This window comes from Oncorhynchus mykiss, chromosome 19 (assembly GCF_057628025.1).
Source record: "Oncorhynchus mykiss isolate SJ-2025 chromosome 19, ASM5762802v1, whole genome shotgun sequence".
In the NCBI taxonomy this organism is placed as follows: Eukaryota; Metazoa; Chordata; class Actinopteri; order Salmoniformes; family Salmonidae; genus Oncorhynchus; species Oncorhynchus mykiss.
In genome coordinates, this window is record NC_143040.1 from 36,219,884 (window position 1) to 36,232,816 (window position 12,933).

At 41.5% G+C, this 12,933-nt stretch overlaps 1 protein-coding gene across 15 annotated transcripts in view; it reads left to right on the plus strand.

Moving 5' to 3' along the window:
• The window catches only part of LOC110497587 (SAM and SH3 domain-containing protein 1), an 89,435-nt gene extending 85,738 nt beyond the window's left edge, over positions 1 to 3,697 (plus strand). For 8 of the 15 annotated variants that reach the window (XM_021573771.3, XM_021573773.3, XM_021573775.3 and 5 more), the window contains 3 exons: positions 1,748 to 2,724; positions 3,111 to 3,242; positions 3,369 to 3,697. In XM_021573771.3, the coding sequence (XP_021429446.3) occupies positions 1,748 to 2,724; positions 3,111 to 3,242; positions 3,369 to 3,425 (1,166 nt within the window). In that variant the 3' untranslated portion in view covers positions 3,426 to 3,697. The remainder of the gene's footprint in view (positions 1 to 1,747; positions 2,725 to 3,110; positions 3,243 to 3,368) is intronic. The other 7 variants (XM_021573772.3, XM_090210864.1, XM_090210866.1 and 4 more) reach the window with 1 other exon arrangement.
• The last annotated feature ends 9,236 nt before the right edge of the window (positions 3,698 to 12,933 follow it).

A 12,933-nucleotide genomic window follows, 5' to 3' on the forward strand; every position in this document is an offset into this window, starting at 1 on the left:
TTGCAATTACAGAGATCATACGTTTCCTGTAGTTCTTGACCAGGTGTGCACACACTGCAGCAGGGATTTTGGCCCACTCCTCCATACAGACCTTCTCCAGATCCTTCAGGTTTCGGGGTTGTCGCTGGGCAGTACGGACTTTCAGCTCCCTCCAAAGATTTTCTATTGGGTACAGGTCTGGAGACTGGCTAGGCCACTCCAGGACCTTGAGATGCTTCTTACAGAGCCACTCCTTAGTTGCCCTGGCTGTGTGTTTCAGCCCATTGTCATGCTGGAAGACCCAGCCACGACCCATCTTCAATGCTCTTACTGAGGGAAGGAGGTTGTTGGCCAAGATCTCGCAATACATGGCCCCATCCATCCTCCCCTCAATACAGTGGAGTCGTCCTGTCCCCTTTGTGGAAAAGCATCCCCAAAGAATGATGTTTCCACCTCCATGCTTCACGGTTGGGATGGTGTTCTTGGGGTTTGTACTCATCCTTCTTCTTCCTCCAAACACGGCGAGTGGAGTTTAGACCAAAAAGCTCTATTTTTGTCTCATCAGACCACATAACCTTCCCCATTCCTCCTCTGGATCATCCAGGTCATTGGCAAACTTCAGACGGGCCTGGACATGCGCTGGCTTGAGCAGGGGGACCTTGCGTGCGCTGCAGGATTTTAATCCATGACGGTGTAGTTTGTTACTAATGGTCTTCTTTGAGACTGTGGTCCCAGCTCTCTTCAGGTCATTGACCAGGTCCTGCCGTGTAGTTCTGGGCTGATCCCTCATCTTCCTCATGATCATTGATGCCCCACGAGGTGAGATCTTGCATGGAGCCCCAGAACGAGGGTGATTGATCATCATCTTGAACTTCTTCCATTTTCGAATAATTGCGCCAACAGTTGTTGCCTTCTCACCAAGCTGCTTGCCTATTGTCCTGTAGCCCATCCCAGCCTTGTGCAGGTCTACAATTTTATCCCTGATGTCCTTACACAGCTCCCTGGTCTTGGCCATTGTGGAGAGGTTGGCGTCTCTTTGATTGAGTGTGTGGACAGGTGTCTTTTATACAGGTAAAGAATTCAAACAGGTGCAGTTAATACAGGTAATGAGTGGAGAACAGGAGGGCTTCTTAAAGAAAAACTAACAGGTCTGTGAGAGACGGAATTCATACTGGTTGGTAGGTGATCAAATACTTATGTCATGCAATAAAATGAAAATTAATTACTTAAAAATCATACAATGTGATTTTCTGGATTTTCGTTTTAGAATCTGTCTCTCACAGTTGAAGTGTACCTATGATACAAATTACAGACCTCTACATGCATTGTAAGTCGGAAAACAAGCAAAAAATACTTGTTCTCGCCACTGTATTAGCACAAGTCCCAAATGGCACCCTTTTCCTTTTGACCAAGGCCCATAGTGCACTACATAGGTAATAGGGTGCCCATTGGGACATAACGACAGTCTTTGAGCAGTTCTGAAGTGTGCCACTGTCCGAGTGAGAGCCCGGGGATGGAATAAACTACTCAGTGGTGTACTAGACCGGCCTGTCTACCTGCTTATTTCTGCCTCCTCTCATTTCACTCACCATCAATTCCTACCGGACAACCATTGTATACCAGTCAACTTTCACAATTCAATAAATACTCTTCTTTTTTGATTTTCTGTTTCTCATGTATTTCTATTTTCCACTGGAAAGAGCTTCATATAATAAAGTAAGTAACAAATGATGTGCATTATGCACACACCTGTACCTGTTTGTTTCAGAAGGGAGGGGCAAAAAGACGTCTTCTTCCTTGAGTAGGTCCTCGTCTGGTTTTCAACCCAGTCACCTCCCATCCCCAGAGTCCACCGGCCTCCCCCTCACCCCGACCCACCCCAGCAAGACCACCTTACAGACCAGACCAGAGCACCAGTCCACTACCTTACTAGCCTCCATGACCAGCTGCAACCTTCTGAGCACAGGCTGGAGCCAGAGCCATCACAGTCACACCCACAGAGCCATGCCACTGAGAAGCTGGAGCTGTGGTAACCTGGGCTTGGCAGGTAAGCCTACTCCCACAGCCCTGGGGCCGCTGAGACCCTGCCTCCCGTTGGGGGAGCTTCACTCAGACCAGGGCCTCCACACCACTGATCTCCACACCCTGGAAGACATGAAGCCAGCTCATACCACCATGTCCAAGGCTAAGGGACAGGGCTACCCTACACAAGAGGAGGCCCTACAGCAGTTGTTGACACACTCTGAAGGATCTTTCCTGCCCTCACAACCACTGCTCACCTCACCTTGTAGTGTTCTGTCTTATACGTTCGAGTTGGACATGGGAGTTCCCAGGTTAACAGACCTCCTTCCATACACACACCTCAAAATATCTACCCCAGGACGTAGACCCAAGCATCATTCAGCCAAGCCTTTACTGTCAAACCCATGTATTCCATCGTCACCCCCAGCAATGACCAGTGACAGTGGCAGTGCCTATAAACTCTTCTCTATAGATGGCGCCTCTTTAAAGGATGAAGTTATTACAGAGGCAACAACCCAACCGTGCAGCTCAGACCTGGCAACCCAAACCTGTATCTCGGACTGTGACCTGGCAGACTCTCCTCTCCAGTCTGAAGCTCACAGGACGCAGCCTGCTGGGGGAATGGAAACTATGCCTGTCAGGTCGGTCAACCTGGGACCCCTCCTGGAGGAAAGACTGGAGTCAGAGGGGATAAATCTGACAGCGGAGCCCTTCTCTGACAAGGTACGCCCTCACCACAATTATACAGTACTGGTAGTAGTACTATGGTAGTACTATGCTCATGCAGTACTAAGAAGTACTATGTGGGCTAAATAGCACTATGTTCACTAAGGATTAAGCAGCAGTACTATGCTCATACATTTCAATGTGTGTTAATGTAAGTACTGTGTTCAGTTACATAAGGTATCCACAGTGCTGTCGACATGCAAAAGGGTACACAACACATTCACTGGCTTCCTCACAAATGGCACCCTATTCCCTATATAGTGCACTACGTTTGGCCAGGGCCCAGTAGTGCACTATATAGGGAATAGGGTCTCATTTGGGACGGACCCACAATGTTGCCCCTTTAAGCCCAGTGTTTCACTCTGACCCATCTCCACCTGCAGTATGGTCGCTATGGAATCCCCCAGTCTCTGGTCCAGAGGTACGCCACTGACCTGAACCAGCCTCTAACAGAGACCATGTATGCCTTGGACCTGCTCAGACTCTCACAGCTCCGCAAGCAGCAGCGCATGGCAGTGAGTGACCCCTTACACTACTACAGTATTCATTTATTCCTTCTTTAGAACATTTTAAATAAGTTCAGGGTAGCATTATCTAATGACTATGCTCTAAATGGCTTTTCCTATCCTCCATACCCCCAGGTGTGTCAAAAGCCACAGACCCTAGCGCTTGGACTAACAGAAGTGACTGACAACTGACACGAATATAATTTACTGCAGCTTACTGAGTTTCCTATCAAGGTGTCATATCAAGTAATTTACCTTTTTTGATTTTAAACTATTATGAACATTTCTAAGCTATCATGTTAATAGTGTACATGAAATACTGTGACTGACTACTGATTTTATTCTTTTTTTCTTCATTTAAATATTTTATAAGTTTGAGTGCCATTAAAGCAATACAGAACATTTTCTTTCAATGTACCTTTTCTGGAAAGTTCAAATGTATTAAAAAATCGGAGACATCTGAACACGTGTAGTCTTAACATTCTGTATACTCCCCTTGACCTAAGGGTCAAAAATGACCCGCCTTCACTAAACTCCTTTAATAAAGCAGCTTAATTGAATTTTAAACTTAAATCTATTTTGCATGAAGAAACAACCTGTCATTCATCACAAACTTTGAATATCTGGGATTTCCCTCTTCACAATGCAGAAAGACTGCATTTAATCAGTGGACATCACTCGTTTTTATTACAACACACCTGTCATAATTAATTTTTTACTAAAGTAGAGGTTTATTATTATTATTATTATTATTATTATTGATAAAGGTACTGCATAGATGTTAACATAAACAATTTAGCAAGAGATGGCACTTGTATAGCCTAAGAAAGTAGCAGAAATGTGCAGAAAGTAGTTTTGAATGCATTTTATTGAAGGGAAACAATAGCAGTCTTGAACTTTTTTGGGTTAAAACAATACCAACTGAAATGTCAAGCCCCTGTGCCATACTATTCTACTGCAGCGATCATTGATTGCTTGTCTGAAATATCCTTCTCCCTGAGGGGTTTTGGCTATGTTTAAATAGCATAAGTGCTGTTCAGTAGAATCCAGAAATGCATTAATTCAATGTCATTAGTCTTGGTAGCTTCCAAAACATTCAAATGACTTCTAACACAATTTCACAGTAGAGATTCAATTCATCAAATCAATTGCATTTTATATCGAGCCGGCAAAATCTCAATTCTTGCATTCATTTAATTCATGTGGAATGGCAGGTATCGCTAATTGTGACCAAAAAGAGGTGCATACCGAATGAATAGGTCATATTGTTTCATGATTTATCTCTAGCAGAGCATCTGTTAACAGCCTGGTCCTAAAGGGCCTCTTAAGAAATCATTCACATTTTATTTCAAGACCGCTAAATCTCTGCTTTCTATTCATGAATTCATTGCTTTCTATTCATGAATTCATTGCTTTCTTTTCATTTATAGCAGCAGGTATCACTAATTGTTTTAACAGAAAATGGTGCAGAGTGAGTGATTTTATATTATTATATCCTGGTACCTGTGGTGCATAACTATGGCCCTGGCGGGCCTCTCATGGAGACACTTCCCGACCAGCACCCATGGCCATAGTTATGGACCACAGGTACCGGTCGGCTCCCAGGAGGACAAGCGCTCTCTCCACCTGGACATTCTTCCTACCCTGTCTCAGCCCCACAGATACCCCCAGGACCCTGGCCCTGCTCAAGGACGGCTCTAGCCTGTTTACAGCACTCCAGGATGCCCTTGCGGTCCCTTGGCTTCACCTTCAAGTGCCAGTCGTCCGCCTGCCTACGGTACCAAACAGTCGCACAAAGACATCAACTGTCTTTCCTCCAAAGAGCATACAGATTTAACTTGTAGTGAACATGTGGAAAGTTGTTATTGTTCCTAGTGGTAGAACCTGGGCATCCCCCTTTTCTATTTTTATCATCATGTCGTTTTGTTTATTTCAGAGTATTCCTCGTCATTATGTAAAGAGCATCTCATTTTATGATGCAATGATGCTTTCTAATAAAGTTGAACTGGACTTGCCTGGTGTGCCGCCCATCGTCACGCTGTGCATCCTTGGGTAGATGTAGAACTGCGCTCTTCACCATTCCGGATGAAGTGTTGGAGCCAGGGGGCCTGGGCCTTTAAATCGAAGTTTGTTATATACAGCATAGTGTACACAGCACAATGAAATGCTTATTTACAAGCTCTCCTCTCAGGTATAAACACCTTCAGGACCTGTCCCCTAACAGGGTAGACCTGAGGAGTCCCCTACTAAAGACTTGACAATGTTGACAATGACATCATATCCCTGGCTGCTTAGTTCCTGGAGATTTTGCTTACTTTCTGCTTCACAACCAGGCATCCTGCTTTTCTACACCTAAAAGTCACAAAAGACAAAGATTTGTGTTTTAAATTCAAAGTCAAAGATTTGGAAACATAGAAAAGCGTGTCATCCATATTCAACTTCATGAAGTCCGTACAGTGCCTTCAGAAAGTATTCACACACCTTTACTTTTTCCACAATTCTTGTCTTACAGCCTGAATTCAAATGTAATTCAATTGAGATATTGTCACTGATCTACACACAATAATGTCACAATTGAATTTTGTTGGTACACCATTTGAGAAAATGTATAGAAAATGAAAAGCGCAAATGTCTTGAGTCAATAACTATTCGACCTCTTTGTTATGGCAAGCCAAAAGAAGTCCATGAGTGAAAATGTGCTTAACAAATTGCATAATAAGTTGCATGGACTCATTCCGCGTTCAATAATACCCCATCTCTCTACCACACACATGCAATTATCTCTAAGGTCCCGCAATCGAGTAGTGAATTTCAAGAACAGATTCCACTACAAAGAACAGGAAGGTTGTTCAATGCCTCGGGGGGGGAGGGGGGGAGGAATCCTGTACAGAATTAAACTAAATCCAAAACATGCATCCTGTTGGCAACAAGGCACTTAAGTAATACTGCAAAAAAAATGCTTTGTCCTGAATACAAAGCGTTATGTTTGAGGCAAATCCAACACAGCTCATCATATTTTCAAGTATGTTGATGGCTGCATAATGTTATGGCTATGCTTGTCACGGCAAGTACTAGGGATGAAAAATAAACGTAATACAGGTATAAGCACAGGCACAATCCTGAAGGGAAAATGGCTGTCTAGCAATGATCAACAATCAACTTGACAGAGATTGAAGAATTTATTTAAGAATGGGCAAATATTTAACATTTCAGATATGCAAAGCTCTTACAGATGTACCCAAAAAAGACTCTTCGCTTTAATTGCCGCCAAAGGTGCTCTATTTTTACAAAGTAATGACTCAGGGGAGTGAATACTTATGTAAATTTGATTTCTGTATTTAATTTTCCATACATTTACATTTCTAAAAACACGTTTTCACTTTGTCATTATGAAGTATTGTATGTACATGGGTGAGGGGGAAAAAAAACATTTTTATCAATTTTTGAATTTCGATGAACATAGCAAAATGTGGAATAAGTGGAGTATGAATACTTTCTGAAGGTGCTGTACAGTATTCTTTACAATGTTTATGATAGCTGTTAATGGAACACGTGACGACAGTGCAGCATAGAAGTAAAACTATATAACCAATCCACTTTAGGGCTGGGATCTTTTTTAACCAGAAGGACTTCCGAATGAATGACTGCATGTTGAGAACTCAATGAACTGGGTTGGACAAATTATGTTCTTCGAAATGGCACCTTATTCACGATATATAGTGTACTCTTCTGCACTATTTTGTCTCTGGTCAAATAAGTAATAGGGTGTCATTTTGGACGCATCCATTCCCTCATGGTTGAGTATCATTACCCTGAGCTGAGCAACGCCCAAGCCTCTGATGCTTCTTCTGATTGGGCGATGGCAAGCAGGTGATCTATCGTCTTCTTGAATCAAATCAAATCAAAGATTATTGCTTGCATACACAGATTTGGAGATGTTATCGCAGGTGCAGCAAAATGCTTGTTTCCAACTCCAACAGTGCAGTAATACCTAGCAATAAAAATGTAAAACACAATCCTCAAACATACAGTACCGTTCAAAAGTTTGGGGTCACCTTTAAATGTCCTTGTTTTTTAAAGAAAAGCAATTTTTTTTGTCCATTTAAAACATCTAATTGATCAGAAATACAGTGTAGACATTGTTAATGTTGTAAATGAATATTGTAGCAGGAAACTGCAGATTTTTTATGGAATATCTACAGAGGCCCATTTTCAGCCACCATCACTCCTGTGTTCCAATGACACATTGTATTAGCTAATCCAGGTATATCCTTTTAAAAGGCTAATTGATCATTAGAAACCCCTTTTGCAACTATGTTAGCACAGCTGAAAACTGTTGTTCTGATTAAAGAAGCAATAAAACTGGCCTCTTTTAGACTAGTTGAGTATCTGGAACATCTGCATTTGTGGGTTTGATTATAGGCTCAAAATGGCCAGAAACACTGAAACTCGTCAATCTAGTCTTGTTCGCTTCCATGTGAGAAATTGCCAAGAAACTGAAGATCTCAAACTGGCCCTAACCAGAATAGAAAGAGGAGTGCTCACAACCGAGCAAGAGGACAACTACATTAGTGTCTAGTTTGAGAAACAGACGCCTCACAAGTCCTCAACTGGCAGCTTCATTAAATAGTACCTGCAAAACACCAGTCTCAATGTCAACAGTGAAGAGGCAATTTCTCGCATGGAATAGCCTTGATTTCTCAGAACAAGAATAGACTGACGAGTTTTAGAAGAAAGTTATTTCGTTCGCTTTTCTTTCAAAAACAAGGACATTTCTAAGTGACCACAAACTTTTGAAAAGTAGTGTACATACATACACAAATAATGGTGTGTATGGACAGTATACGAATAGAAAAGGTACAGCAGTAGTTTTTTAGGATGAGCCATTACTAAAATACAGTATATAGAGTACATTCGGAAAGTATTCAGACCCGTTGACCTTTTTCCACAGTTTGTTACAGACTAATTCTAAAATGGATTGAAATGTCTTTTCCCTCATCAATCTACAAAGCCAAAACAGGTTTTTGGAAATGTTTGCAAGTGTTTAAAAAAACTGTAATATTACATTTACATGTGTATTCAGACCCTTTACTTTGTTGAAACACCTTTGGCAGAGATTACAGCCTCCTCTTCTTGGGAATGACCCTACAAGCTTGGCACACCTGTATTTGGGGAGTTTCTCCCATTCTTCTCTGCGGATCCTCTCAAGCACTGTTAGGTTGGATGGGGAGCGTCGCTGCACAGCTATTTTCAGGTCTCTCCAGAAATGTTCAATCAGGTTCAAATCCGGGCTCTGGCTGAGTCACTCAACGACATTCAGGGACTTGTCCAAAAGCCACTCCTGCGTTGTCTTGCCTGTGTGCTTAGGGTTGTTGTCCTGTTGGAAGGTCAACCTTTGCAACAGTCTGAGGTCCTGAACGCTCTGGAGCAGGTTTTCATCAATGATCTCTCTGTACTTTGCGCCGTTCATCTTTCCCTCGATCCTGACTAGTCTCCCAGTTCCTGCCGATGAAAAACATCCCCACAGCATGTTGCTGCCACCACCATGCTTAACTGTAGGGATGGTGCCAGGTTTCCTCAAGACATGACACTTTGCATTCAGGACAAAGAATTCAATCTTGGTTTCATCAGAACAGAGAATCTAGTTATTCATGGTGTCGTGCCTTTTTTTTTACTGAGGAGTGGCTTCTGTCTGACCACTCTACCATACAGGCCTGATTGGTGGAGTGCTGCAGAGATGGTTGTTCTTCTGGAAGGTTCTCCCATCTCCACAGAGGAACTCTAGAGCTCTGTCAGAATGTCCATTGGGTTCTCGGTACCTTCCTGACCAAGGCCCTTCTTCGCCGATTGCTCCATTTGGCTGTGCTCTAGGAAGAGCTCTAGGAAGAGTGTTGGTGGTTCCAAACTTCTTCCATTTAAGAATGATGGAGGCCACATTGTTCTTGGGGACCTTCAATGCTGCAGAAATGTTTTGGTACCCTTCCCCTTATCTAGACAGGTGTGTGCCTTTCCAAATCATGTTAAATCGATTGAATTTACCACAGGTGGACTCTGTAGAAACATCTCAAGGATGATCAATGGAAACCGGATGTACCTGAGCTAAATTTCGAGTCTCATAGCAAAGGTTCTGAATACTTATGTGAATAAGGTATTTCAGGTTTTTATATTTTTTAATAAATGTGCACATTTTTCTAAAAACCTGTTTTAACCTTGTTTTAGATGTAGATTGCTGAGGATTTTTTTTAAATTAATTTTAGAATAAGGTTGTAACGTAACAAAATGTGGAAAAAGCCAATGGGTCTGAATACTTTCCGAATGCACTGTTGGTATTTTTTGCATTTTATAGCATTTTAGCTATTTCAAAATCCGCAGCTACTCTTCCTGGGGTCCACACAAAATATAAAACATAATACAGAACATTAATAGAGAAGAACGGCTCAGTGACAGAACTACATTTTTGTTTTTAAAGGCACACACAACCTACATATCAATACATACAAACTAAATAGGTCAAATAGGGGAGAGGTGCTGTGATGTGTTGCTTTATCTGTTTTTTTAACTAGGTTTGCTGTTTATTTGAGCAATATGAGATGTAATGGAGTTCCATGCAATAATGGCTCTATTTAATACTATACGCTTTCTTGAATTTGTTCTGGATTTGGGGACTGTGAAAAGACCCCTGGTGGCATGTCTGGTGGGGTAGGTGTGTGTGTAAGTTGACTATGCAAACAATTTGGGATTTTCGACACTGTTTCTTACAAAAAGTGATGCAGTCAGTCTCTCAACTCTTAGCCAAGAGAGACTGGCATGCATAGTATTTATATCAGCACTCTTATTACAATATAGATAGAGCAAGACGTGCCCCTCTGTTCTGGGCCAGCTGCAGCTTAACTAGATCTTTCCTTGCAGCACTCAACCACACGACTGGACAATAATCAAGATAAGACAAAACTAGAGCCTGCAGAACTTGCTTTTTGGAGCGTGCTGTCAAAAAAGCAGAGCATCTATTTATTACGGCCAGACCTCTTCCCATCTTTACAACCATTGAATCTATAAATGTTCTGACCATAACAGTTTATAATCTAAGGTAACGCCAAGTAATTTAGTCTCCTCAACTTGTTCAACAGCCACGCCATTCATTACAAGATTCACCTGAGGCCTAGAACTTAGGGAATGATTTGTATCAAATACAATGCTCTTAGTTTTTCAGAACCAGTTTATTACTGGCCATCCATTCCAAAACAGAGGGTTTCAGTGACTTCATTAGCTGTGGTTGCTGATGCGTATATCTATTTGAATCATCAGCATACATGGACACACATGCTTTGTTTAATGCCAGTGGCAGGTCCTTGGTAAAAATATAAAAGAGTAGAGGGCATAGAGAGCTGCCCTGCGGTACACCACACTTTACATGTTTGACATTAGAGACGCTTCCATTAAAGAAAACCCTTTGAGTTATATTAGTTAGCTCTGAATCCACGATATGGCAGTGGTTGAAAAGCCATAACAAGATTTTTTCAACAACAGGTTATGGTTAATATTAAAGGCTGCCATGAAATCTAACAGTACAGCTCCCACAATCGTATTATCAATTTCTTTAAACCAATCATCAGTCATGTTGAGTGTCCTTCTCTATAAGCATGCTGTAAGTCTGTTGTTGATTTGTTTTCAGAGAAATAGCATTGTATTTGATCAAACACCATTTTTTCCAAACAGTTTTCTAAGAGCTGGCAGCAAGCTTATAGATCTGCTGTTAAAACCAGTAAAGGCCATTTTACCACTCTTGGTTAGGAATTCCTTTGGCTTTCTTCCAGGCCTGAGGACAAAGACTTTCCTCTAAACTCAGATTATACATGACAGGAGTGGCTATAGTGTCGGCTACCATCCGCAGTAGCTTTCCATTGAAGTTGTCAATGCCAGGAGGTTTGTCATTATTGATTTGATAACAATAATTTTCCACCTCTCCCACACTGACTTTACAAAATTCTATCGTGCAATGCTTCTCTTTCATTATTTGCTTTTTTATGCATGAATACGATGGTTCACTGTTCGTTGTTGGCATTTCCTGCCAACGTTGGCCCACTTTGCCAATGAAGTAATCATTAAAATAACTGGCAACATCAAATGGTTTTGTAATGAAAAAGCCATCTGATGCGATGAAAGTTGAATTTGTCTTTCTGCCCATAATTTCATTTGAAGTACTCCAAAGTTATTTTCCCATCATTCTTTATATCGTTAATCTTGGCTTCATAATACAGTTTATTCTTGTTTTTGTTGAGTTTAGTCACAATTTCTAAATGTTCAGTAAGTCAGCCAGTAAGATGTGCAGCCAGATGTATTAGTCACTCCTTTTGCCACATCTCTTTCAACCATACAGTTTTTTAAATTCCTCATCAATCCATGGAGCCTTAACAGTTCTAACAGTCAGTTTCTTAACAGGTGCATGTTTATCAATCATTGGAAGAAGGAATTTCATAAATTCATCAAGTGCAGTGTCTGGATGCTCCTTATTAATCACATCAAACCAACAAATATTTTTAACATCATCCACATACGAGTCACAGAAAAATAAGTTGTATGATCTCTTATATACTATTTTAGGCCCAGCTTTTGGAACTTTGGCTTTCCTGGATATTTCCTGGATCACTGCATCCAATGGGTACGGATACAGCTTTAGAACAAATTTCTACAGTATTAGTAAAAATGTGATTGACACATGTGGAGGATCTTGTTCCTGTAGTGTTTGTAACCATCCTGGTACGTTGATTAATAACCTGAACCAGATTACAGGCACTGGTTACAGTGAGAAGCTTTCCCTTGAGTGGACAGTTTGATGAAAACCAGTCAAAATTCAGGTCCAGAAAGTAGACCTCTGTTTACCTCACATACACTATCAAGCATTTCACACACATTGTTTAGATACTGACTGCCATCATTTGGTGGCCTATAGTAACACCCCAAAAGAAAAGGCTTTAGGCTTCAATAACACTCGACATAAGATGCAGTCAAAAGTTCAAGGGTTTTTCTTTATTTTTACAAGTTTTTGTTATGAAATCATGTAGTAACCAAAAAAGTGTTAAACAACAGTCTTTACAGTTGAACAGTCTTTACCACGGGAGCTTCCTGCTTAAGTTTCTGCCTATAGGTGGAGTAGAACCGAATGGAGGCGTGATTTGATTTGCAGAAGGGAGGGCGGGGGAGGCCCTTGTAGTTGTCCCGTAAGGGATAGTAGCAATGATTCAGGTCCATGTTACGCGTGAAGCACAGAGATGTGTTGAGAGAATTTCTGTCAGGGAGGGAGTTGTAATGGTCCCATCAACTGGGGATGATCTTTTGATTAATTTACTTTAGTTCATAGTGAATTAATTACTATAATTTACTTTAATCAACCTAGAGCAGTGACACATACAGTTGAAGTCGCAAGTTTACATACACTTAGGTTGGTGTCATTAAAACTTGTTTTTCAACCACTCCACAAATGTCTTGTTAACAAACTATAGTTTTGGCGAGTCGGTTAGGACATCTACTTTGTGCATGTGTAACCGATGTGAAATGGCTCGCTAGTTAGCGGTGGTGCGCGTTAATAGCGTTTCAATCGGTGACGTCACTCGCTCTGAGACCTTGAAGTAGTGGTTCCCCTTGCTCTGCAAGGGCTGTGGCTTTTGTGGAGCGATGGGTAACGATGCTTCGAGGGTGACTG